This window comes from Zootoca vivipara, chromosome 16 (genome assembly GCF_965207765.1).
Source record: "Zootoca vivipara chromosome 16, rZooViv2.hap1.1, whole genome shotgun sequence".
NCBI classification, from domain to species: Eukaryota; Metazoa; Chordata; class Lepidosauria; order Squamata; family Lacertidae; genus Zootoca; species Zootoca vivipara.
Window position 1 is genome coordinate 8025860 of NC_142599.1, and position 26561 is coordinate 8052420.

Here is a 26561-nt window from a genome sequence, read left to right on the forward strand (position 1 = left end):
GCATGTTTTCCCTGCCCTGCATGCCGGCCAATTTCTTCCCTTTTTCAACACCTTAATTGGAGTTATGCAGATGTAATCACAAGAAGAATGAGCAGTTCTGTTTCAAAAATGAAAGTGCCCTTTGCAATGAGTTCTGACACTCATGAATACAGTTTTGTTTCTGTTCTTTATCATTTTCCTCACCCTTTTCATTTGCCCTCACTTTCTCCTGCCTCATCTGCCGTCACTGCCATTTACAATGCCACCCTGTGCTGACTTACTTAGGGGGCGGATTCCACTGAGCAGAGGAAGATTTACCTGCTCAGTGAACACAGCCAGGATTGAACTGTCAATCTGACTGATTGCAATTATTCCAAGTATTCCAAGTATTCTTTTGCTGATGATGCCACACTGCCCCATCTGAAATTATGATGTGTACATCCATGAACATCAGAAAAGTTATCACAGCCAGTCAGATTTAATGGCAAAGGAGGTTACAGGCAAAAAAAAGGGGAATACTATGGCCATGAGAAGCAGCAACAGTCAGGGCTCAATTCAAATAGTATCGAAAACAAAACAAGTACTTTCTTAGGGTAAATCTTTAGTAAATGGAGTACTTTCTTTAGAATGGAGCATGAAAGACTGTGTGCGTGTGCCAAATTCTGGTGTTGCACAGGGCACCACTGAAATTTGAGCTCCCAAAATCTGCCACTGACTTCAGTCTGGCATTGAACTACGTAGGTCTGGGCTAAACATTTCTGTGAACTGCCTGGAGATTTTGTGATGAAGGGCAGTATATAAATAAAAGAAAGAAAATAAAAAATAAAATAAATTTCAGCCCAGTGGAATCCCAGAGGTTTCGAGGAGGTTTGGGCAGAGGTAAAACCATCCTTAAAGTCAGGGCTTAGCTACACTTACATTTCCTCTGTGATTTCAAGGCATGGCTCATGTTTTAAAGCTCCATGTCTGAGCACTCTTTTTTTTTTGTTGTTCCAAAGCTTTCCCTGCAAAACTCACTCTTTAATGCTGACTCAGAGCAAATGGCAATCCGTAGAAAACACAAATAGCTGTTTGCTCCGATTCAGCTTTAAAGAACAGGTTCTCATGGGGAAAGCTCCAGGGAGAGAACAGGTGTCATGAACACACCAGCTCCAAGTGTAATCTCGCAGCTGGCTGCAGAATGCAGTCAGGAACAGGGAGGCTGGGCTTTCATGCTGGAACAGGAGAGGACGCAGCTGCCAGTGTCGACTCCCCCTGACCTTGGGCGGCCGGCTGATAAGGGAGGAATGGAGAGCAGGCTGGAACACAGCCAAAGCTCCCCGGAAGCCCAGACAGACGTGGAAAACCACAGAGACAGCTTTTCGGAACAGGAAGGGGCTGCAGCTGACCAAATAAGTCCGAGGCATAGAAGAAGAGTTTGGATTTGATATCCCGCTTTATCACTACCCAAAGGAGTCTTAAAGTGGCTAACATTCTCCTTTCCCTCCCCACCCCCACAACACACACTCTGTGAGGGGAGTGGGGCTGAGAGACTTCAGAGGAGCGGAGACACGAACCCGGTTCCCCAGATTACGAGTCTACCGCTCTTAACCATTACACCACACTGGCGTATAGGAAGGCTGCTAGACAGGAAGCAAAATAAGAAACGTAAAGGTCGAAGGTTCAGTCTCTTCTGTCGACACAGGAAGAACTCCTCAGAAGGGTCAACTGAGTGATGGGTGGTGGAGGCTTGCTAGAGCCGTCCAGAGATAATTGCTTGTTTTTGGTTTTTGGTTTGCAATAAATTCTCCTTTTTAATTATGTACACTTACTGTAAGTGTACACAGTAAGTGTACATACTGTGTTATCAAGCTGGGAACCTGGACTCCTAACAACAGGGCAAAAGGTAAGTGTGGTTAAGCTCTCAGGGAAGAGGAGACAGACATTGAAGGAGCAGAGAGATTATTTAGCTTAAAATTATAAAGTGATCCAGGAATCCTGCTCCTTCTCCTTCCCCAAAAAAGAAAGAAAAAAGCTAGGAAGTACTGCTGCTGCCACACACTTCCAAATCTTGCAAGGCTATTCTCCAGCCAAGAAATATGCACAAATTGCATCAAAATAGAATTAAAAATATTAAGAGAAAGTGATTTGTGAAATGGTGTACGTTAGGCAAAATTAAAAACAAACATGTACAGTCGTACATGGAAGTCGAACAGGTTCTGTTCTGGAAGTCCGTTCGACTGCCGAATATGTTCAAAAACCAAAGTGCGGCATCTAATTGGCTGCAGGAAGCTCCTGCAGCCAATCGGAAGCCGCAGAAGCCCTGTCGGACGTTCGGCTTCCAAAAATAGTTTGCAAACCGGAACAGTCACTTCCGGGTTTGCGACGTTTGGGAGCCAAAATGTTCGGGAACTAAGCTGTTCGACTTCCAAGGTACGACTGTATAGTGGGAGAAATCTGCTGTAACATTCTGGTGCACGTTCATTCTCAAAACAGTATTTGCAAACTGATGTTGAAATGTGAAGAACAGAACCTTTGAGAGGAAAAATGAGAAACCGAGAGAAGCTGAAATTAACAGATTTGCCCATCGCCGCCAGTACAGTGGTACCTCGGGTTAAGAACTTAATTCGTTCCGGAGGTCTGTTCTTAACTTGAAACTGTTCTTAACCTGAAGCACCACTTTAGCTAATGGGGCCTCCTGCTACCGCCGCACAATTTCTGTTCTCACCCTGAAGCAAAGTTTCTATTCTATTTCTACCCAGGTACTATTTCTGGGTTAGCGGAGTCTGTAACCTGAAGCATCTGTAACCCGAGGTACCACTGTAAACCTCTTGACTTTGTCTTAATGTGTGCAGATCTCTGCTCTCAAGGGGGTGGGGGATGGAGAGACAGGGAAAGGAAAGGAAAGGAAAGGAACGGAACGGAAAGGAAAGGAAAGGAAAGGAAAGGAAAGGAGGAGTGTGGGCAGATGCAGTTGCACATGCTTGAAAGCTTGGTTACAGTTGGGGAATGAAGATTATGAGGATAAGCAGGGAAAAACTGGGTTTTGAGGAAGGTTTTTGTAGGAAAGAAGACTAAAGTGGGATCATGTACAGAAATGCCAAATTGTCTGACATAAATGCTACAAGTCCTACAGGGTAGGTCTTGCTCCACCTTTGCTGGCTTGCCCCCTGCTGCCTTGAGAAAGCCGCTTCTTACTCCTTTCTTTGCAGCTCAGCGGGAGATCCCTTTCAAGCCCAAAGGTTTACAAGTCTCTCCAACTCTTCCTTTTGTTCAGACTCTCAAGGTGCACTCCTAGCTTGGCTCTGCAGCGAAGCAGGGTAGTCTGAGCTGGATGTGCCCAAAACTGACAAGGCCACTGGTGGAAAGAAAGAAAAGGCCACTCAACCTGTCACATCTTTAACCTGGCTTTTAACACCTCAGCTGTTTGTTTTTAGGACCTGCCTTATTTTTTATGGTTGAAATATGATGGAAATTGTTATTAATACTGTTTTTTTAATGCTGTAACCCACCCTTGGGCCTTAAGGTGAAGGGCAGGTAACAAGCAAGCAAGCAAGCAAGCAAGCAAGCAAGCAAGCAAACAAACAAACAAACAAACAAACACCTAAATAACAGCAGCAGCAACAACAACAATCTGATAAGTAAAGACCTCTCCTCCAGACATCCTTTTAGCTGTGATTCCTGCATTGGAGGAGCTTGGCTAAATGACTCTTGGGTTCCCTTCCAACTCTGAGAGCCTATGATGCCATGATTCTGACAAAACTCTCAGCTTCCTTCTAAATATTGCCTCCACTGTAAATAGGCCCTCTGAGTTGCCCCCATGTCATGGTCTCTCGTCTTCCTTCATATGCCTCTCTACCCACTCCCTTTTCTGTACAGCAATTGACTTGCAACCTGTTTGCTGGAAAGTCATTTCCCATTCAAATGACAGATTATTCAACTGCCCTGTACAATACTTTTTGGAGCAGACTTTTGCATAAACAGTTGATCTCATGAGTATTAATAACATCAAGAAACGTTAAACAAAGCAGAGACAAATCCTCTTGTTATGCAGCTGTAATAGATGCACAGGCCACAGTGCATTGCAAAGAGGTGTTTTAAAAGGAGGTGAATGTATATGGATATATTTGCAGTGGTTGGTTGCCAGAGTTTCTGCTTTGGTCACTTGCACTTCTGAGAAATCACTTAGGCTAATTACTGCAAAAACAAGGTTACATTCCCCAAGAGAATAACTTCCCAGTGTTTCCCTCTCCTCTTTGCCCTTCTGGGAAGAAAACAATACCCCCTTTTCCTGTTCACTAGCAGTGATTTTGGGTATTTCCAGACTGCTGCTATTTTGGGGTGGAATTCAATCACAAACTGGCAAATTCAGGTTGCGCGTTGAATATTGATTTGGAGCTCTTGTGCAGCAAACTCGCTTCCCTTTCCAAACATACTTTTTTTTTGTAACAAGGAAAGCTCCGTAAGCAGATCACTGTGAAGCAACTTTCATTTCCAACCTTGCAAATAATAATAACAATAATAATTTTCATGTGGAGCTTTTTTTAAAGGGGGCAGGCTAATGGTAGGTTAGTGTTTAAATTTATATTCAGCTCAATGCCAAAGTAGGCTTTTAGAGTAGGTTATAGTAGAAATGGGTTGGAACAAAGGTGAAGGAATCTTGTGTGCAAGTGGAGGCCCATCCATAGCTCCCTGCCAGTTAGAGTTAGAGTTACCAATACCATGTGAAATGGTCTGGTATAATATAGCTTCCCACTTTAGCCTCTACTGGAGGTTGACATTCTGTCAACTCACCATATCAATTTTGATTGGGCTATTCTGTGGCGCTGTGGATTAAACCACAGAGCCTAGGGCTTGCCTATCAGAAGGTTGGCGGTTTGAATCCCCATGATGGGGTGAGCTCCTGTTGTTTGGTCCCTGCTCCTGCCAACCTACCAGTTCGAAAGCATGTCACAGTGCAAGTAGATAAATAGGTACCGCTACAGCGGGAAGGTAAACAGCGTTTACGTGCGCTGCTCTGGTTCACCAGAAGCGGCTTAGTCATGCTGGCACATGACCTGGAAGCTGTATGCCAGCCCCCTTGGCCAGTAAAGCAAGATGAGCGCCGCAACCCCAGAGTCATCCGCAACTGGACCTAATGTTCAGGGGTCCCTTTACCTTTACCTATTCTGTTGCACCCCCTCCCAATTCAGATATATGAAAATATTGCCTGCTCTTAAATTATTTTGGATAGTATGCCTCTTTCCAGTCAAGAGGCATGAGCAGGTATCAGAGACCAGGCTGAGGAGTACTGCTCTGATGAGGAATGGTGGGAGCCTCCCCCTCCCCCTGCTCCTGACCAGGATCCTGAAGCTGCCCAGGAGCAGTGGATCAGTATAGATTTGGAACAGTGGTTTGCAGAGGGGCATAGTTCTGAAGACAAAAGTTGGGAAGAACTGGGGGGTGAACAGTAAAGTGAAGAAGAACTGGAAGAGGGAAAGCTAGTAGAGTGTCTCTTAATGGAAAGTGTCCAGCCTATTAGTCCAAGGTCACATAGAGCAGATAAAGTGGCTATACAAAAAGCACAGTGGTTGCAAGATCATGTTGCAAGGCGAGGAAGTGATGAGGGTGACTCGGGGGGGGAGTGGGTGTAGACATTAATTGGGAGCACCATTGCTTTGAGAATGGACTCTTTGTTCTTTGGCTGTGATCATTAAAATCTCTTTAAATGGTAAGGGACTATTTTGCTTTGTCCTGCTTATCCACGGGCAACGGGAGGGAGGAAGCCGCATTCCCAGAGCCTGACACCAGGACAGTAACTTATGAAAAAAACAGAAGGGGTACACTTGCACAAGAGTGGGTCATTCTTACCCTTACACATTCTAAAGGTAAAGTGTTTAGGATATAATTGTGGGACTATGCATCTGAGACGTCTCAAGTCTTCAGATAGGTGTGGTTGCAAAAAGTGTGCAGCCTTCTTGAATGCTCAAGCACAGGTTCAAGGTAAGCGCATCACCTCCTCTTGGCCCTCTGCATGCAGGTGAGCAGGGCTTGATCCTGCGAGATGCTGCCCTCTTTGCTTTACCCAAGGCTCTAGAAACTTACTTTGGGGGGCAGAAAAGGAGGTGAGATTGGTGTTGAGGTGTGTGTATGCTCCCCGGGCTCCAGTTGTGGGGGTGGGGGTGGCAGAAGGAAAGAGAAAAGGGGTAGTAAAAATAGAAGGAAGGAAGGAAGGAAGGAAGGAAGGAAGGAAGGAAGGAAGGAAGGAAGGAAGGAAGGAAGGAAGGAAGGAAGGAAGGAAAAGGAAAGTGATAAAGAGAGATTGAGTGTCAGAAAGAGAAAAGGTGGGTGGTGAAAGAGAGAGGGCTGAGGAAAGAAAGAGAGAAAAGGTGGGAAGAGAAAGGAGTGGCAGAAAGACAGAGAGAAGGGGGTGGCAGAAAGAGAAAGGACTCGGCTACAGAGCTGAAGTTGCAACAATGATAATTTCAATTGTGAGGTTTACAACTTTTTTCTGCAGAGTGTATTCAGAGCTATCTATCTATCTATCTATCTATCTATCTATCTATCTATCTATCTATCTATCTATCTATCTATCTATGAGAGAGCTGTGTAGATCTAGCTAGAGAGAAAGAAATGGGTAGAAGAAATAGGGGGGGAGAAGGGGGGGCAGCCATTTTTGACTGTCCCTGCTCACCACCAGCTTGCGGTTTCCTGACAGAGGACCCATGAGTGAATGCAGTGCTTGGCAGGCACAACTGCTTGATGCAGGCATCTTCTGGGCCACTGTGGAAAAGAGAATTCTAGACTTAGACAGGCCTTTTGCCTGATGCAGCATAACAGTCTCATGTTTACCAAGAGAAATGATTCTGTTTTCTGCCCTGAAAGTCAACTATGCCTGCACTCTCCATGGTTGAGGGAAAGCCCTTTATTGGAGAAATTCAGGCTGCCATCTCAGTTTGTGAAGATTCATGGCTGGCGCCTTCTAACAGCTTTTTAAACCCAGCTTGCCCCTTGATGGCATCCCTACTCTCTCTCTCTCTCTCTCTCTCTCTCTCTCTCTCTCTCTATATATATATATATATATATATATATATAAGGTAAAGGTAAAGGGACCCCTGACCAATAGGTCCAGTCGTGACCGACTCTGGGGTTGCGCGCTCATCTCACATTATTGGCCGAGGGAGCCGGCGTATAGCTTCCAGGTCATGTGGCCAGCATGACAAAGCCGCTTCTGGCAAACCAGAGCAGCACATGGAAACGCCGTTTACCTTCCCGCTGTAGCGGTTCCTATTTATCTACTTGCATTTTGACGTGCTTTCGAACTGCTAGGTTGGCAGGAGCTGCGACCAAGCAACGGGAGCTCACCCCGTCACAGGGATTCGAACCGCTGACCTTCTGATCAGCAAGCCCTAGGCTCAGTGGTTTAACCACAGCGCCACCTGGGTCCCTATATATATATATAATTAAATTTCCAAATAAACAACATTCAACAACAACAAAAAACAACAAGCAACTAACACAACAACAAACAAAAAAGAATTTTTACATTTTATCTTCTATTCAGCTATTCTAATTCTCTTGCTCTGCCGAGCTTTGACTTCCCTCCCTCCCCTCACTCGGTTTTCTTTCCCACTCTTATCTCGAAGTACCTTTTAGTCCATCTACTTAAAACCAATTCGTAGGATTTATTTCAGTCCTGCAAGTGTCTTTAAACTTCTCTACAGTTCTCCATATAGTCCTCAAATTTACTCAATTCCTTTTGGAACCTTGTCTCCCCCGGTCACGAATCCCGCAGGTCAACTTTGCTAACTCTCCATAGTCAATCATTTTCGTCTGCCACTCCTCATGGCATCCCTACTCAAAGCTTTTTCACACCAGGTGCTTCTTCATCATCATTTATTACGGTCAAAGACCAGCTCGAAAAGCGCTACTGGGACAGCTTTCACAAGAATAAAATATACATTTAAAGCAGTGTACAACAACAGTTTAAAGATTAAAATCTAAGATAAGTGCTTATACACATAGAGACCTAACAATTTGGGCTACCATACAGATTGGCCCTGACACCCTGGAGGCCAACTTCGACTGTTTTCAGGCCCAGCTCTAGGGGTAGTCTTGGTGGCGCAGGGCGCAGGGCCAGCGGGGGGGGCGCTGTGCATTGTGCCTGCCTACCCACCAGGGCGGGGGCGCCAGAGTGATCTCCGCGCCAGGGCGCCAGGGCGCCCGACCTGCTTGAGACGGCCCTGACTGTTTTCCTAGCAAACTACCGGTAATTTGTTTCAGGGGGTGGTCTGCACCTGCAAATCTGTGTGCAGAATCTGGCGACCATCCAGGTCATCTTGTGGTCTTTGCCTAAGAGGAAAAATTTAGTTTAGGCTTATCCAGAAGGTCAGCAAGCCTCACCAGCTGGGGGGTCAATGGTATCTCTGCATACCTCGTCATGAAACGGACATCTAAAAACTAAATGTTCGGGGTCTCCTGTTTCCCCTAATGGGCAGGCACAAAGTCTCTGAGCATATGGGACTTTTCCAAATGCTCCTTCCAAAATTGGTGAGGGCAAGGCCGAGTTCTGGCTAGAGTAAAGGCCCTCCTTATGTTTCTTGATACGAGAAAATAGAGGTATGCTGCCGGAGCACCAGGTGCTTAAAGATAAGGAGAAGAGCCTACTAATTAATTATGTGACACAAACTTTTGGAGAATTTAAGTACCGTACCCTTTTCTTTTTTAAAAAAAAGTTGTCGCGAAAACTTTTAAAGTAAGTAGGGTCTTGCTGGGCATATGTAGAAGCAGGTTGCCTTTGAAACCTGAAATTTGTTTAGCAGATTCACTGTTATGGCAGTGAATTAATAATCTGGAGTCAAAAGCTGAGGAGCGCCCTGAGGAAATGTATTTGGCTGAGATACAGTGAGTGGCGGGCGGGCGGGAGCTCCTTTATGTTTCTCTTTTAGATAAACTTCAATTAGACCAACTGTGGCTTCCTTGGGAGAGTCCGGCTTTTGACTGAACGGCTTGTGGAGTCCCTCCTTGCCTTATCAGAGTGCATCGTGACTCCCGGTTCCTCCTGTGAACCGCCTCCTGTGAACATTCTTCATAAAATTAATTACATCCATGTTCAGGATGTCTGTTTCCAAAGCAAACTGAGTAGTAATCATCGAGTGGCAATCATCTGAAAAATTGTAAGAAGGTGGTGGGCAGCCAAGGAATTCTTTGTTGATATTCAGAAAATGCAGCCAAACCCCTCAGTTTAGTTAGGGATCTGCAGAGGAGCTCGGCTCCTATGTCTCAATGGTTGCCATGTTTATTTTGCTTATTTGAACGGCTTGCTTGGGATACCCCAGTGAAAGAGGAATGTGACATGCCTGGTTCTTTGCTTGATGGAGAATAGAGAGTGTGTGACTATCACAACTGGAGAGAATGTAATGTAAAAGTGTTGTCTAAAATGTATAAGATGTTATTGGAATGGGAGGCAAAGGATGAGCAAGTAAAATCCTCAATGATATATTGGGCAATAGATATTGGTCATAATATAGATATGGAAGCATGGGGACAATTGTGAAATATGGATATAAAATTTACAACATGTTATGGTCAGAGAAAATGATATGAAAATGATATATTGATGGTACCTAACACTGAGTAAATTGGCAAACATGTATAAATCCAAATCAAATAAGTATTGGAAATGTCAAGAGAAAGAAGGTTCTTTTTATCGTATGTGGTGGTCTTGTAGCAAGGTCAAAGCTTACTGGGAAATGATATATAAGGGATTGAAAAAGATGTTTCAAATAACGTTTGTAAAAAAAAAACCCAGAAGCTTTCCTTTTGGGAATGATAGGGACAGAACTACCCAAACTATATAGAAATTTGTTCATGTATGCGACTACAGCGGCAAGAATGATACTTGCCCCAAAATGGAAAGAATAAGAATTCCCAGAGAAAGAATGGATACAAAAACTTGGGGAATATGCAGAAATGGTGAAACTTACCGGAAAAATCAGAAATTGGGATAACAAACTTTTTATAAAAGAATGGAAATGGTTTATTAAATATTTACAAATAAACTGTAAACAGATAAGAATATTGGCAGGTTTATTGTAATAACCTTAATTTTTATAAGAGCATATATTTAAAGTAAAGGAATAAATGAGTAAATTAATTTGGATATGCAGAAAATATTAAAAATAAATTTAAGGAATTATAGAAAGAGGGGGAAGGAAGGCAAGTTGAAATGATTATAAAAATATTGAAATGTATAAAATTGAAAATCATACATAAAATAATTTAAAAAGAGAGTGAATGTGGAATGTGTGAATGTGGAAACCTCTGGCTTCTGCATGGTTAGAATATAGCCTATGGTACATCCATTTCTCTGCCCTCTTTTGCCCCTGCCCTTGCTGCTGCCCACCTCCAACTCCAGGACCCACTGGCAGGCGGCCCCAAGTTGGTTGCCCATAAGGGAATGTGGCCCTCAGACCACCTTCTCGTTTCTCCCACTCAAGGTCTTCAGCATCCTGACAGAGAAGTCTCTTTTTCTGCCGGACAGGAGGAGAAGGGCCACTTGGAGAACTGAAATAGACCCATCCTTCCATCTGTAGCCACACCGTATAAAACTGTTCATTGTCCCCAATGTCACAGAGACCTGGCTGGCTTCACCTCAAAAAGTCAGGCATTTTGTGGTCCCCTGCTGCGGAATCTGTTGCCAGCAGAATCTGTCCCCCTCGAGTGCTTGACTTTCAGGCATTCCATGAAGACGCTTTTATGCTGACAGGAATCTTCAAGTTGCTCAAACTTCCTTGATTAGCCAATCGAATGATTATGTTGCGTTGCCTTTATGGCTTTTTAAGTGACATCGGACTTGCATATATTGTACTCCACCTTAATGTTTTATTAGGACTTCAAGGGTATGCAAATATTTATTTTATAAATAAATAAAAGCCCCACAAATCATCAGGGTTGGGGTGGGGGAGAGAAACACTGCAACAAATGTGACAAGAATTAAATCAGAATTAATCATAAAGGTTCTTTTTCTTTCAGCTGGGCAGCCTGCTGCTCAGCTATGCTCATCCAAAACAAACATGGGCATGTCTTTTCCTTCCACACAAGCTACCCCTGGTTTTTTGTTTGTTTGTTTTAAAGCACTTGCTGTTGCTCTTTGCATTTCCATTAAAGATGCAGGAGTCAGGCTTCTGATAATCTCATTTTAACCTCATACTGTATGTCTTAGACTTGAGGACTTAAGGAAAGGGTATTTAAACAGTGATGTGCTATTTTTACTAGCTGTATGTTAATAGATAGTTAATAGATAGCCCCCATGTATAAGACGGCACTTCTTTTTTGGGACCCCAAATTAAGGAAATGGGGGGGGGGGCGAGTGTCCAGAGTTGTTAAGCTTTATTTTAGGGGGGATTGCCTCGCCAAAGCCGCCAATCGTCTGCCCATTTGCCACCGCCAGCCGCTTGCCCAATTGCCGCAGCAGCAGCCAATCGCCAACAGGCCTTGCCACAGCAACCAATCACCCACCCCATCACCGTGGCTGCCACCAATCACATGTCCGCCCCCCCGCACTATCCGTGTGTAAGACAACCCCCCATTTTAAACATTTTTTTAAATAATCAAAAAATCTCACCTTATACATGGAAAAATACAGTGTGTGTGTGTGTGTGTGTGTGTGTGTGTGTGTGTGTGATGTAAAATTGGGCGAAGTCACATTTTGGTCCACCACCTTATTTTCAGCACGGTGTGCAGCATCATAGATAGAAAAGCATAGAAACACAACTACAGAAGTCTGGCTCCCAATGGGAACAATTGTGCCAAGCTGGGCAAGGATATATCCAGAGGCATCCACATTGGCACATGCTGGAGCCATCATGCCAAATTTGGCAATGTCTTGCCAAATGGAATGACATTATCTTCAGAGGCATGCAAATCAGTGCAGATTGTACCCATTGCACTAAAAATTGGGTGAAGTCACACCAAAGTCTTGTTTCGGCCCATTACCTTGATTCAAAATGGCCACCAGTGCCCCCTCCCCCCCAAAAAACCCACTGCCATCATCTTAGAAATCCTCATATTGAGAATGAAATTGGTGCAGTTTGGACCCATTATGCAAAAGTCACAATTTGTACTGCTGTCTTGATTCAAAATGATGTATTCTGTGCAAACATTGACAAAGACTGTCACGGCCACTGCAGGAACCTTCATGCAAAGTTTGGCAACGATAACTCAAAAGGTAGCAAAACCTAGGCAAATAAAAAATAAAAAAATGGGCAAAGTCATGCCAAAGTGACGTTTTGGTCTGCCATCTTGATTCAAAATGGTGGCCAGTGACCCAACGTCAATGAAAACAGCAGATACATACACCCTTTAATTGTTCTGTGTTTACATTGGTTTAATGGATTTGTGGTTCATGCACTGCTTTGATCATCAGAAAAGCAAGTTATAAATGGCTTAGACAGATATATATTGGGGGGGGGGGTATCTTCCACTTCACAGCTCTGCCTTAAAAAGAAGAAGAGGAGGAAGCTGAATTGGACTGGTATTTCTATTAATTATGGCCAGAGCTGTGAAAATAGAAATAGTCCATTTAAAAATGCATGCAGCTGTGGATAGAATGTCTAAGCCCAAGATTCATAGCTTGCCATCCTGGGTCTGCCAAACCTCCAGATAAGTTTTTCATTGCTTGTCTACTACAATTCAGTGTTTCTGACACTTGGTGCTGTAAAATCCCTGGGAAACTGACACTTTCTCCCCTACCCCACAATGTTGTGCTTGTTTCTCTATGGTTTATTGACAGGTAAAAACTCAGCAAACAGCTGATCCAGAAAAACCACCCAGCTGCAGGAGCCTTCCTGCCTTTCTCCTCCAGGGAAGCCTGCCTCCTCAGCCAAGTGCACAGGGTTTCGTTATATATCATAGACTTATAGAGAGACTTTTCAGGAAGGAAGTTTGGTTTTTGACACCCCTCATAGTTGGGCTGTTTCAACCAAGAAAACTTGGAAGGAGGTTACAGGCTACAGTCGCAGGAGGAATTTTGATTCAGTTCAAGGAAAACCTACCCGATTCTCTCTTTCCAAAATACAGCCACCCGTGGAAATTAAGTTCTCTGAATTCCGCACTGCTATTCTCCAACCAAGTAATGCATGCAAAAATGCATATACAGAAGTAAAGGATCCATAAAAATGCATGGGCTAGTGACAATTAACATAAAATGCATTATTTTAGGAAAATTGCATTGGCAAAAATGTGTCTATTAGGCAAGATTGCATACAAACATTTGTATATTACAGGAAATTTGCACTAAAATGCTGCTGAATTCTCACGAGGCTTTTTTTTTTTTAAAAAAAAATCCAAACTTATGTGGAACACAGAATTTAAGACTGGAAAAAATGAGAATATTATTAATAGTCTTTAAATACAGAGAAACTGTTTTACTCAGTTTTACTCAGCAACCACAGCAACAAAAATCCTAAAGCAAAATTGACGGATTTACCCTTGGCTGCCTGGGGTTACTTTTTCTCCCAAAGAATTTGCAAGAGGCCTTAGGACTCCTCCAAATGACTTGTTTAATGAGCATTCAGCTTATAGGGAGGTTAGAAAATGTGCAGTCTTCAATGAGCATTTGTTTCTGATTTGTTTCCAGGGGGTTATATTGCAATGAGTGCTGTTTGGGGCTGCCGTTGAAGATGACTCAGAAACCTCACATGGTCCAAAATGCAGTGACCAGATAATCAGCTGAGGGTCAATTTGAAACTCACATAACCCCTGTTTTAAAACAGCTGCATTTGTTGTCCGTTCATATCCAGGCTGAATTCAAAGTGCTCCTCCTTAGTGTTTAAAGCTCTAAATGAGCTCCAGGGATAGCTGTGATGGCTGCTTTGCAGGCGTTTGGACTAAAAGACTCTTGAAGGACCCTTTCCAACTCTACAATTCTATGATTCTGTATCTGAAAGACTGCCTTTCCTCTGATCAGAAGAAGGTTCACCCCGGTTCCCACGTTGCTCAGTGATCTGGGATTTTTTAAAGAAACAAACAAACAAAAAGCGGTTTTTAAATGGACAGTGCAATTTGCGATTTTGGACAACCAGGCTAAAAATCAGGTGAAGTCACACCAAATTCCTGTTTCAGTCCCTCATCTTGGTTCAAAATGGCAGCCAGTGTCCAAACCATGACAAAGACCGCCACACTCACCATGCGAACCCTCATGCTCAGTTGAGTGACAATATCTTGAGGGGCATCTGAAGCTATAGGAAACAAGCGGATGGACAGACAAACAATTTCCCAAAACATATAGTAGATTCATTCTGATCCCCACCCCCCGGGTAGGATATATGTCAATGGGCATTCAACTTAAAAGGACAAGCATGAGTGCATTTGACACAACATGTACCCACCTTCCCCTAACTCAGAAGGAATACTGTGTACTGTTGTGGTTGCCACATCTCAAAACAATATTGCAAAGCTGGGAAAGAGGCAGAAAAGGGTGGCCTCCAAAGACCAGAGAATGCAGAGCAGCTCCCCATATGAGGAAAAGGCACTGCGGTCATCTGCAAGGGATTCCCACATGACAGGGTTGATGTCGCCAGCCTTCATGTCACGTTTCCAGTCATCTTTGTAACACAGAGTTGGTCTGCCAACAGGCCTGGTGCCTGAAGCCAGCTCCCCATGGAGCATGTCTTTGGGGGGGGTCCTTCCATTCTGTGGACATGACCAAGACAGCATAGATGTCGCTTAGACAGGAGTGTGAACATGCTGTGGATGTGGGCTTGGGAGATGTGGGCTTGGTATTCTATCCTGCCATATGATACCCAAAATCCTACTGATGAAGTGCATGTGGAAAGTCTCGAGGCATCTCCCCTGGTGGTTGTGCTTGCAAAATGCTTGCATGGGATGGGAACCACAAGTCCAGAGGCTGAATGCGGCCCTCCGGGTATTTCTATCTGGAGCTCAGTTTTCTCCTGAGGCCAGAGCCCTCACTGGCCCTTGCTCCACACCTTGAGTGTTGTTGCCTGGATGCCATATGTCCTTGAACTCTGATACAGTAGCTCTTTGCTTGTTTGGGTGGAGGATGGAGGGAGAGAAAGAGTGAAGTGCACTTGCATCGTACCTGGCCTATTGCATGAAAAGTAACATTTGCATTCATTGTTCCACCCACTTTTGTCTCTGGCCCCACCGATCAGTGGCACATACTCCCTGAATGGTTGCCCCTCAGGCTGAAAGAGGTTCCCTGCCCCTGATAGAGCAAGTGGGTGGAACAGTGGTACCTCGGTTTTTGAACACAATCCATTCCGGAAGACTGTTCGAGTTCTGAAACGTTCAAAAACCGAGGCGCAGAGGGCGGTCTGCAAACTTAATTGAGAAAATTGAGAAACACTCAGCAGAAGCTGTTCGACTTCTGAGGCACGTTCAAAAATGGAAGCATTTACTTCTGGGTTTTCGGCGTTCGAAAACCGTAATGTTCATCAGCGGAGACGTTCGAAAACTGAGGTGCCACTGTAATTGCTATACATAGCATCACATCAACAGACCTAGAGCTTATTGACTCAAATCTGTTTGAAACCTTACACAGCAGTCATCATCCAGAATTTAATTTCTCCCCTCCAAAGGCCTATTACCTGTTAATGATTCTTGCCGTAATTTGTAATTATAAACAGTTATTATTGTTAGAGCTCAGATGCCACACTTGAGCTTCTTGCGGCGATGTTCATTTTTCGTTGTTGTTGTGTTGGTCTGTAAATCAGTAAATAATGAATCATCTTGCTTTTTCTTAAATAAACAAGAGCTTAATAATTCTTTTCGTTATTAACACAGTTTTCCTATCAGTTCCTTATATCAGTTTTCCTTATATCATTTAAAAATATAAATAAAAGGAAATTCCGCATGAAAAATTTAAAACACCTCTTTAAATAATTGAGAACCAATAGCACAGATCCCTCTTCTAATAACTCTCATTTCCTCACTCTCACTTTCTTTCTTTTTTAAAAAAGCTTCATAAATATAACAGAAGAATTCAGCTCTTCCCTTTCAAAACTTTTTTTTAAAAAGGGGGGGAAATCTACTTTTGTTTGAGGTGCAAGTTCAGCAACTAACACTTGATGACCAGACTGTGTGTGTATATTAGGTGTAATGGAAGCTGAGCGGTTAATGGGTATAACAGGTCTCATGGAGAACGTGCAAATCATCTGTCCGTGAATAGGACGTGGGCATCTTCTCCTGTTGCCTGTTCCTTGTATCAGATATCCAGTGCTTTATTGCTTCTGCATATGGAGGTTCCACTTGGCTAACATGGACAGACTCATTGTCCATGAATCTACCCTGGCCTTTTTAAAAAACCCCATCCCTCTCTCTAAAAGCAAACTCAAGGGATCAGCTCAGTTGATTCGAGTGTGGTGCCAAGGTTGCAGGTTTGTTTCCTGTAAGGGACAAAGGCATGGGAATGGTAAAGGTAAAGACCCCTGGATTGTTAAGTCCAGTCAAAGGCAACTATGGGGTGTGGTGCTCATCTCGCTTTCAGGCCGAGGGAGCTGGCGTTTGTCTACAGGCCGGCTAGATGATCCTCAGGATCCCGTCTAACTCTATGATCCTATGATTCTAAGTGACCGCAGAAAGGCAAGAGAGGATATCAGCATGAGGGTTGCAGAACTGTGGATATTTTAAATAAATAAAAAATAGAAAATATAGTTTTAAGAAGACAACCATCCCAACACCTCGAAATAAAACAGCGCATTAAGGACTAAGCTCAGTAGCCAAGGAATGTTGTCTGTCATTTTGAAAAGTACAATGGAAACTGGATAGGGATACGTATATACTAGCTGGCCCGGCCACGCGTTGCTGTGGCTCAGTCTGTTAAATGGACTCTCAGAGTCCCCCTTCAGACTCTCCTCACCTTCAGAGTCCGCTCTGTCTTTAAGGGTTTTATTGTGCATACTATTTATAGTGCAGAGATAACAGACAACATGACCTCCTAGTCACTCGCAGAATCCGGCAATGGCGCCCTTCTGCTCCGGGGCCAGCATAAAAGCTTGGGCACTCCAAAACGCCGCCCTCTAACCTTCTACTTGTTGGCTAGGGCAGTGCAGGGGGCTCTGATGCATTGCTGAGCCTTCCCTCCTCCAATCCACTTCCTTCTAACCCGCTGCTACCGCTCTCGCTGGGCGAAGTGCTGGTCAGGATGATGGGGGGAGGCTCCCTGTAGGGAGCCCCCCTGACAGGTCCATAAAGGTCCATAAATTACCATATAGCGTATAGGTAAAGGGACCCCTGACCATTAGGTCCAGTTGTGACCGACTCTGGGGTTGCGCGCTCATCTCGCATTATTGGCCGAGGGAGCCGACGTATAGCTTCCAGGTCATGTGGCCAGCATGACAAAGCCACTTCTGGCAAACCAGAGCAGCACATGGAAACGCCGTTTACCTTCCTGCTGTAGCGGTTCCTATTTATCTACTTGCATTTTGACGTGCTTTCGAACTGCTAGGTTGGCAGGAGCTGGGACCAAGCAACAGGAGCTCACCCCGTCACAGGGATTTGAACCGCTGACCTTCTGATCAGCAAGCCCCAGGCTCAGTGATTTAACACACAGCGCCACCTGGGTCCCCTATATAGCGTATATTCAACACAAAAAACAGTGACAATTTGTTGTTGACAAAGGACAGCTGGACATATAAAGGGCCCAATTGCCTTCAGTAGCTTAGGGCCTCATCAAACTTAAATCTGTCCCTGGCCACAACCAAACATTTTGGTTCTAAGGTCTTGTGCATCAGGGCAAAACAGCGGGCGGAAATCAGTACTGCTTTCTGCAAATTCAAATGCTCTTGTTTATTGAGAGTGTTCCTTCTGGTTTTTTTTATTAAAAAAATCTCATTGTGTGAATATTTGTGCTTATTTGATATGGCCCAGTTTTCTGAATGCCGCCCTGCTAATGTCATTATGACTTTTTTCCCCTTTTGGCTAAAGCTGTTGATAAACTGTTCCTTGCTGGCCTAATCCAATTGATTAACAATAGGCGTCTTTTCTCTTTTCCTCGGCGCACAGCTCTCAGCGGGACACAAGGTGGCGCTGTCCTCCATCAGTTACATCGGCTGCTCCATCTCCATCTTCTGCCTGATGATCACATTGGTCACGTTTGCGGTTCTGTCGTGAGTAATTTTAACTTTTCTACCTGCTGAGCCGATATTGCTCTGGAAATATGGATCGTCAGATATAAAGAGAGAGAAAGTGTGTGTACTCCATTTCAGACTTACTGGACTGGATGCTCTCAGGTGCTGAGAGTTTCACAAAAGGTTATTAATTTCTTAAACCTATTTTAATTATATCCTCCGTATATATTTGTAACACTTGGCTGGGTTTGGTCTAAATTACTTTAATTTCCTGAATCCGGGAAGCTATTTAGATGGCAAGTTATTTCCTTGCAATCTATTCTTCACTTAATTTCTCCAGCCAATTCCTCTTTTTCAAAGTTTAATGTGGAAGGAGGAATTAGAGAATCTTTAAGTCATTTAGTCGTGTCCAATTTTTCATGATCCCATGGACCAGAGCACGCCAGGCACTCCTGTCTTCCACTGCCTCCCCCAGTTTGGTCAGACTCATGTTGGTAGCTTCGAGAACACTTTCCAACCATCTCATCCTCTGTCGTCCCCTTCTCCTTGTGTCCTCCATCTTTCCCAGCATCAGCTTCCCTCCCAAGCCTCTGCGGGAATCGCTCTCCCGCAGCGTCATGGGGGAGAGTTACGCCCCCCGGATGGCTGGCAGTGCGCAGCTTCGCCCACCCCCACCCCCAACTATCCATGGTAATTTGGGGGCACTGGGCAGATATTTGCACCCTGGCGCTGCATCTGCTAAAGACGGCCCTGTTGGCTCTCAGAAAACCTCTCCCCGCAAGGACTGCTTGAAAATTGCTGTGTGTCTCAGCAGACCGCTTAATAAACTTATTCTTGTTCTGCAAATCAAAGTGCAAACATAACTCTTTCTATTTATTTGGTTTAAAAAGTATTTTCATCAAAACTAGCACCTAGGTCCCAGGTCCTGTTTAACTAGCACTTTCAGACTGCATCTGAGCTGCATTGTCGAATCCATGGGCCCCATGTCAGTACTTTTGTTGTTGTTGCTTGTTCAACAATCCACTCTTGGTAAAAAAAAAAAAAAGGCCTTTATCTCCAAGTTCATATATGCTTGGATGTTCTGCAACCTTTTGGCTACCCAGCAGAACAGGAGCTACGTGGGCCTGTTGAGAACTTTGTAGATTAATAATAATAATAATAATAATAATAATAATAATAATAATAATAGTACTTTTATTATTTATACCCCACCCATCTGGCTGGGTTTCCCCAACCACTCTGGGCGGCTTCCAACAGAACACTAAAACCAGAATAAAACTTCAAACATTAAAAAGTTCCCTAAACAGGGCTGCCTTCAGATGTGTTCTAAAAGTCAGATAGTTGTTTATTTCCTTGACATCTGGTGGGAGGGCATTCCACAGGGTGGACGCCACTACCGAGAAGGCCCTCTGCCTGGTTCCCTGTAACCTCATTTCTCGCCATGAGAGAACCGCCAGAAGGCCCTCAGAGCTGGACCTCAGTGCCCGGGCAGAATGATGGTAGTGGAGATGCCCCTTCAGGTATACTGGGCCGAGGCCGTTTAGGGCTTTAAAGGTCAGCACCAACAACAACCTCAGATATGCAGATGACACAACCTTGATGGCAGAAAGCGAGGAGGAATTAAAGAACCTTTTAATGAGGGTGAAAGAGGAGAGCACAAAATATGGTCTGAAGCTCAACATCAAAAAAAACCAAGATCATGGCCACTGGTCCCATCACCTCCTGGCAAATAGAAGGGGAAGAAATGGAGGCAGTGAGAGATTTTACTTTCTTGGGCTCCTTGATCACTGCAGATGGTGACAGCAGTCACGAAATTAAAAGACGCCTGCTTCTTGGGAGAAAAGCAATGACAAACCTAGACAGCATCTTAAAAAGCAGAGACATCACCTTGCCGACAAAGGTCCGTATAGTTAAAGCTATGGTTTTCCCAGTAGTGATGTATGGAATTGAGAGCTGGACCATAAAGAAGGCTGATCGCCGAAGAATTGATGCTTTTGAATTATGGTGCTGGAGGAGACTCTTGAGAGTCCCATGGACTGCAAGAAGATCAAACCTATCCATTCTGAAGGAAATCAGCCCTGAGTGCTCCCTGGAAGGACAGATCGTGAAGCTGAGGCTCCAATACTTTGGCCACCTCATGAGAAGAGAAGAATCCTTGGAAAAGACCTTGATGTTGGGAAAGATTGAGGGCACTAGGAGAAGGGGATGACAGAGGACAAGATGGTTGGACAGTGTTCTCAAAGCTACGAACATGAGTTTGACCAAACTGCGGGAGGCAGTGCAAGACAGGAGTGCCTGGCGTGCTATGGTCCATGGGGTCACGAAGAGTCGGACACGACTAAACGACTAAACAACAACAACAACCAACACTTTGAATTGTGCTCGGAAACGTACCGGGAGCCAATGTAGGTCTTTCAGGACCGGTGTTATATGGTCTCGGCGGCCGCTCCTAGTCACCAGTCTAGCTGCTGCATTATGGATTAGTTGTAGTTTCTGGGTCACCTTCAAAGGTAGCCCTACATGGAGCACATTGCAGTAGTCCAAGTGGAAGAGCATGCACCACTCTGGCGAGACAGTCTGCGGGTAGGTAGGGTCTCAACCTGGAGCTGGTAAACAGCTGCCCTGGACACAGAACTGATCTGCACCTCCATGGACAGCTGTGAGTCCAAAATGACTCCCAGGCTGCACACCTGATCCTTCAGGGGAATTATTAACCCATTGAGGACCAGGGAGTCCTCCACACCTGCACAGCCCCCTGTCCCCCAAAACAGTATTAAAGCTATTTAATACGTGAGCATTTGGAGAATGTGCTCTGTTGGCCCATCAGCTTGCAACAGGCAAGACTTGTTAGGATTCAAGCGGAATCTCTCATGAAGGCACAGGCAAAGAAAGAAACCCTCATCCGAGGAGCTGCCGTTAGCAGGAATTGTAATGTGATTTGGGGAGCTAGTGATAAACATTTTATTTCCATATTTATAGAAAAGACACCCCTATGTAGATAACAGCAGAAAACGGTAGTTATGAAGTGTCAGATTTGATATAAATATGGAAATACTGGGTGGGATTCTCTGCTCTGCTTACTTGAATTTAAACCTTGGCAGTTTTCTACAGAGTTACTCCTATTTTTTCCATCAGAGGATCAAGCCTTAGGCTGTTAATTGTGCACTTATTTAGAGCAATTTGCCTCTGGAACAGAGGCATACATCGTAATAGGCATGAAAGGCTACTGCAAGAAAATGAAAATGAATGCATATTATCACAATCCTTTCTGTTTCGAATTACACTGTTAACAAACCTGCCTCTTGGTTATTCTTTCGCTTGATTGGGAAGCTCCTTGCGATCTTGATGATTGACAAGCAATTCCTACTGGTGGGGGCTATTTGTTGCTGGAAATTCTGCCTGTGCCAGCCAAACCTTTGCACAGAGTTTCATACAGAGTGTCAGGTCACTGGCAGAGATTTCAGGGTGATGTGATTGCGCCCCACAACCTGCCCAGGTCTGGCTTGAAATGACTAGGTGGCAATCTTCAGTCGTTTCACTCCTATTGAAAGGGGTTGCTTTGATTTGTCCATTCCACACACCCCTCAGCAAAATGTTGAAATAAATAAACATGAACATATCAGAGTGCTATCAGTGATAAAACATAAACACATTTAAAAACAGTAAAGGTAAAGGTAAAGGGTAAAGGGGCCCCTGACCATCAGGTCCAGTCGTGTCTGACTCTGGGGTTGCGCGCTCATCTCGCGTTATTGGCCAAGGGAGCCAGCGTACAGCTTCCAGGTCATGTGGCCAGCATGACAAAGCCGCTCCTGGTGAACCAGAGCAGCGCACGGAAACGCCGTTTACCTTCCCGCCGGAGCGGTCCCTATTTATCTACTTGCACTTTGATGTGCTTTCAAACTGCTAGGTGGGCAGCAGCTGGGACTGAGCAACGGGAGCTCACCACGTTGCAGGGATTCGAACCGCCGACCTTCTGACCAGCATGCCCTAGACTCTGTGGTTTAACCCACAGCGCCACCTGGGTCACCTGGGTACAATGGATCATCAAAGTGATATACGTAAAATGAAATCATCATCATTGCCATCATCAAGAGTTGCAGAGGCCTGTTGGACTAAAAAGGTCTTCAAAAAAAAAGCTCAAAGTGAAAAGCCAAGATGGCTGCCAAAGCTCTGCAGGAAGTGTGTCTCACAGCATGGGACAAATGTCAAAAATGCCCAACTCCTAGCGTTGGCCAGTTGGGCCATTGCAACACGGGAGCAACTAACAATGCTCCTCTGAAAGATCTCAGTGACAGAGCTGGCATATAAGGCTTCAGGTTATCCTTAAGGAAGCCTGGACCTGAGCTCTCCAGGGATTCTTTTCGTAACCTGGCACAATAGCATATACATTGCCAGTACGTATGTTTAAGCAGAGGTGCCACCTGCCACCTGCCCCCCATCAGCTGTCTAGCCACTGCATTCTGCACTACCTGGAGCTTCTGGATCAGGCCCAAGGTCAGCCCTACAGAGACCACATGGCAGCAATCCAGTCTCTCTTGATACTGCTTTCCCTCAATTTCACAGGTCAATTTCATGAATGTTTTTCTGTTTCTCCACAGCTTTATGATTAACACAGCATCACAGGGCTGGGCAATATATATATATATATATATATATATATATATATATATATATATATATATAAATCTTCTAAAGCCAGTTTGATATCAGTTTCATAATTCATAATTTTTGACCTGGCCATATATTGCAAATCACGGTGTGTGCTATGCAAAAATCACATGGGGAAAACCACGAAGCCAGCCAATGCCTCTACATAGCTCCATCCTTATTTTAGACATTGTGATATATCAGTATATCACAATGTTTGTTGCTGTTTAGTCGTTTAATTGTGTCCGACTCTTCGTGACCCCATGGACCAGAGCACGCCAGGCACTCCTGTCTTCCACTGCCTCCCGCAGTTTGGTCAGACTCATGTTGGTAGCTTCGAGAACACTGTCCAACCATCTCGTCCTCTGACGTCCCCTTCTCCTTGTGCCCTCAATCTTTCCCAACATCAGGGTCTTTTCCAGGGAGTCTTCTCTTCTCATGAAGTGGCCAAAGTATTGGAGCCCCAGCTTCAGGATCTGTCCTTCCAGTGAGCACTCGGGGCTGATTTCCTTCAGAATGGATAGGTTTGATCTTCTTGCAGTCCATGGAACTCTCAAGAATCTCCTCCACCTCCATAATGTTTAGATGGTGATATATCATGATGTGGAAAACCAGAAATCATCCAGACATTGGGGAGTAGCAGGTGTTGTTCAGAGCCACCCACCCTTTAGAGAGGGATGGAGGGGCATTGGACATTCACACTATCGATGAATAGATTCCCTCATTCATTCCTTACCGTTTGGTGGGTTCCTTCTGCTGTGGGTTCTGCTCTTTCTGAATTCTGCAATAACAGATTTTTAAAAAAACAAAAACAAAATTGGAGCATTTACAGGGGGCCTTCCAGTTCCTTAAGTTCAGTTGCATATTTCTCCCCTCTCTACATTATCACCACATGCTTCCCCATTAATCAAGTGCTGCAAAAGAGCACACTTCATGCAGTTGTACATATGATTGCATCAAGGGTGTATATGACTGCAGATATGAAAGAAAAAAGCCTGCTCACATTTTAAGTATCCATCAGTCCTGATTTACACACACACACACACACACACACACACACACACAGAGAGAGAGAGAGAGAGAGAGAGAGAGCGCATATATATTAATACAATAATTCCATGTGTATAAACCGATATCCAAATGAGATTGCTGATTATAAGATAGACATTCAAATGTCAGAAGGGCAGGGAGATTTACAGACCATTGAGTAATGGATAATGGGTGATTAGCCTTCCAATCTTGAAGTATGAATTGCATGAGTAGTTGGCTGTGGAGGATTGTGGTAAGAATTCACCTCGACACCACCTTGTTCGTTACCCAGCTGAGGAACAACCACCTTTTTGAATAAACCACAGAACCAAGGAAACTATTTTCAAGTCCAGCACCCAGATTTAGGAACCCAGTGCTTTTTACAGCTATTGCAATAGGACAGAGCTCACTCGACTCAACATGCCAGTGGAGAAGGTCTGCCCCGAGGCACTGGCAGGGGGAGAGCGCACCGCCCCCGGCAGTGTGATCCCGGTGGGGTGAGATCGCGGCTGCCTCCCCGCCCGCGCTGGGTGCCACGCCCCCGCAGGCAGTGTGCCATGCCCCCAGGATGCGTGCCAGCCCCACGCCCGCCTGCTCTCCGCTCCCCTGGTGCCAGAGCATGAAGCTCTGCCACTGCCCCAAGGCACTTCAGAACAAAAGCTTATATAGTAGTTGAAACAAAGAGTCATAAAACATCCTCACATACATCAGGAAATGTTACAGGTCATGAGAAGTAAAACACCCGTGGCTCCATACTGGTATCTTCAACCCCACAATCGCCTTGGAGTGGCCCTGATGTGCCCAGCTCATTTGACCATTTGGGGTCTTGGATGTCTGACATTTCCCTGGCAACCTAGCATTCAAGAGGAGAAAAGAGCATCATAAAATCCTCTTCCTGGATCTCAGATACCGGTAGCTTCAAGGATAGCTGATTTGCCCTCCGGTGCTAAAACATCCTGCCATTTGTAGCACTTCCAGGGAGAGGGTCGCAAATGCAGAACACACAAAAAATCAAACCTAATGCACTCTGAAAGGTTAAATGCAATTAAATTGAAACATCATTAAAATAATAAAAATACACACCTGGGGTCTCTAATTCTTATATCAGGAGGACCCAAAGAACATCTAGTAACTGCAAAGGCAGCCTGACTGTTCGCAAATCTCCAAGCTCTCATTTTCAAGCCGTTTCCCTCCCTATCATGGTGAAACATCACATGTAGCAATGCATAAAAACATTGCTGCTGCTGCCATCCATCTGTCTCAAGAGACAATGGAGTGCACCTCCGGTGGCAAAGTCAAACCGTTGAGTTAGCAGCACAGAAGTGACCTCCTTAAGAAGCAAGACTGGGCGGTGTGTATGGAGGTCCTGGGCTGTCCAGATGACAAGACCTCCTCTTGGCCTCGCAGAGCACCAGCTTGGCTGTGGGAGATGCCGGAATGAGGCATACAAGACAGCATCCAACTGTCTTAGGGACTCCACTCCAGATTTGTGGAGGGTTTACTGCTTAGCCCTTTCTTCTCCTGAAGTTATCCCGCAATGTAGAGGTGGTTTAGGATCAGAGACTTCCTTCTCCTAAGTGGACCACCTTCCCAAGTTGACGAGCCCCATCTGCCCCTCACTTCCCACTACAGCATGTGCAGAAACCACCTTCTTGATCATTGGACCCACTCTTGGCCTCATCCACTCAATCCACCAGAGTCTGTCTTTGCATGCAGGGAAGTCCCTAACTCAGTTGAAACCGTTTCCCGGGGTGTGGCTGCTGTCGCATGCTGACAGCTTCCAGGAGCCACAGGTGAGAGCTGAGTGCAGGGTGGGGACCAAAGGTGAACCAACTACCCCAGAAGGTACACAACATGCCCCCCCACCAGAGGTCCTACCCATCCCCTAACACTCCACACCCCTCATATATAATGAACGTAACAAAAATATAAATATAGTAAACATGAACACACACATACACACACACACACATACACACAAAGAAATCTTGGTACAACTACTCATATCTAGTTGGCTTTTCATTGCTGCTTTTCATGCTGTATTGATTGCGTTTGCTGAATCCAGAGGCAGATTGTGGTAAAGGAGCAGATTAGGTGTTGAATTTTTTATTCTACTTTGTTGAATACCTGACATTGCAACGATGCCTGTATGTAGCTACTGTCCACCAAGTGACTTAAAAATTAGTTGGTGCAAAGGGAGTTGACATTCTGAGACCTAGGTAGCATTTGCTTTGACATGGTACCATCCCAATTAAAAAATAATTTTGTAGCTAGAGGGCTAGGTCTCATTAGGATGTGAGAGAGGCATGTCACACTCTGCTGTGGAACTACTGCAAGGTCAGATCTGTGGAATGTAGCAGATGATTAGGTCCTGCTCTGTCTGATGACAGCAAGCATCCTGTTCTTTCCTTAGACCATTCCCGCACTTGCCTTCTGGTAGGCTGCATATTAAATTTATCTAACATCTATTAATGGACAGTTGCCATGGCCGTCCAGTGCTGCTTGCCTCCTGAAATGACTGTTGGAACTTCTTTGTGCACCCAAAGCACCGTGGTTTTTAAATTTTATTTTAAGCTTTCCTCATGTGGGTCAAATTGTGGGAAGATGAAATATAGATCAGTAGTTTTCCATAGTTTTACAAGGAGCTGACTTAATTTTTAGCTTCATTTGTGTCATACATGATGTTGAGCTTCCTGTCCTGCTTACTGTCAAACCACTTCAAGTTATAAGCAGTGGTGGCTGGTGACCATTGCTATTGGTAGGGCAGAAAGCAGGGGAATCAACAGTAGGTGGCAGAGCCATCCAATTCTAGTTTTGTCCCCATCCTCTTCTCTGCTGAGTTCTACAAGGGGCAAC

At 44.7% G+C, this 26561-nt stretch overlaps 1 protein-coding gene across 4 annotated transcripts in view; it reads left to right on the top strand.

The window, feature by feature from the left end:
* ADGRD1 (adhesion G protein-coupled receptor D1) overlaps positions 1-26561 on the top strand; it is a 255643-nt gene that overhangs the window by 137731 nt on the left and 91351 nt on the right. For all 4 annotated transcript variants that reach the window (XM_035097840.3, XM_035097838.3, XM_088659079.1 and 1 more), the window contains one exon: positions 17965-18068. In XM_035097840.3, the coding sequence (XP_034953731.3) occupies positions 17965-18068 (104 nt within the window). The remainder of the gene's footprint in view (positions 1-17964; positions 18069-26561) is intronic.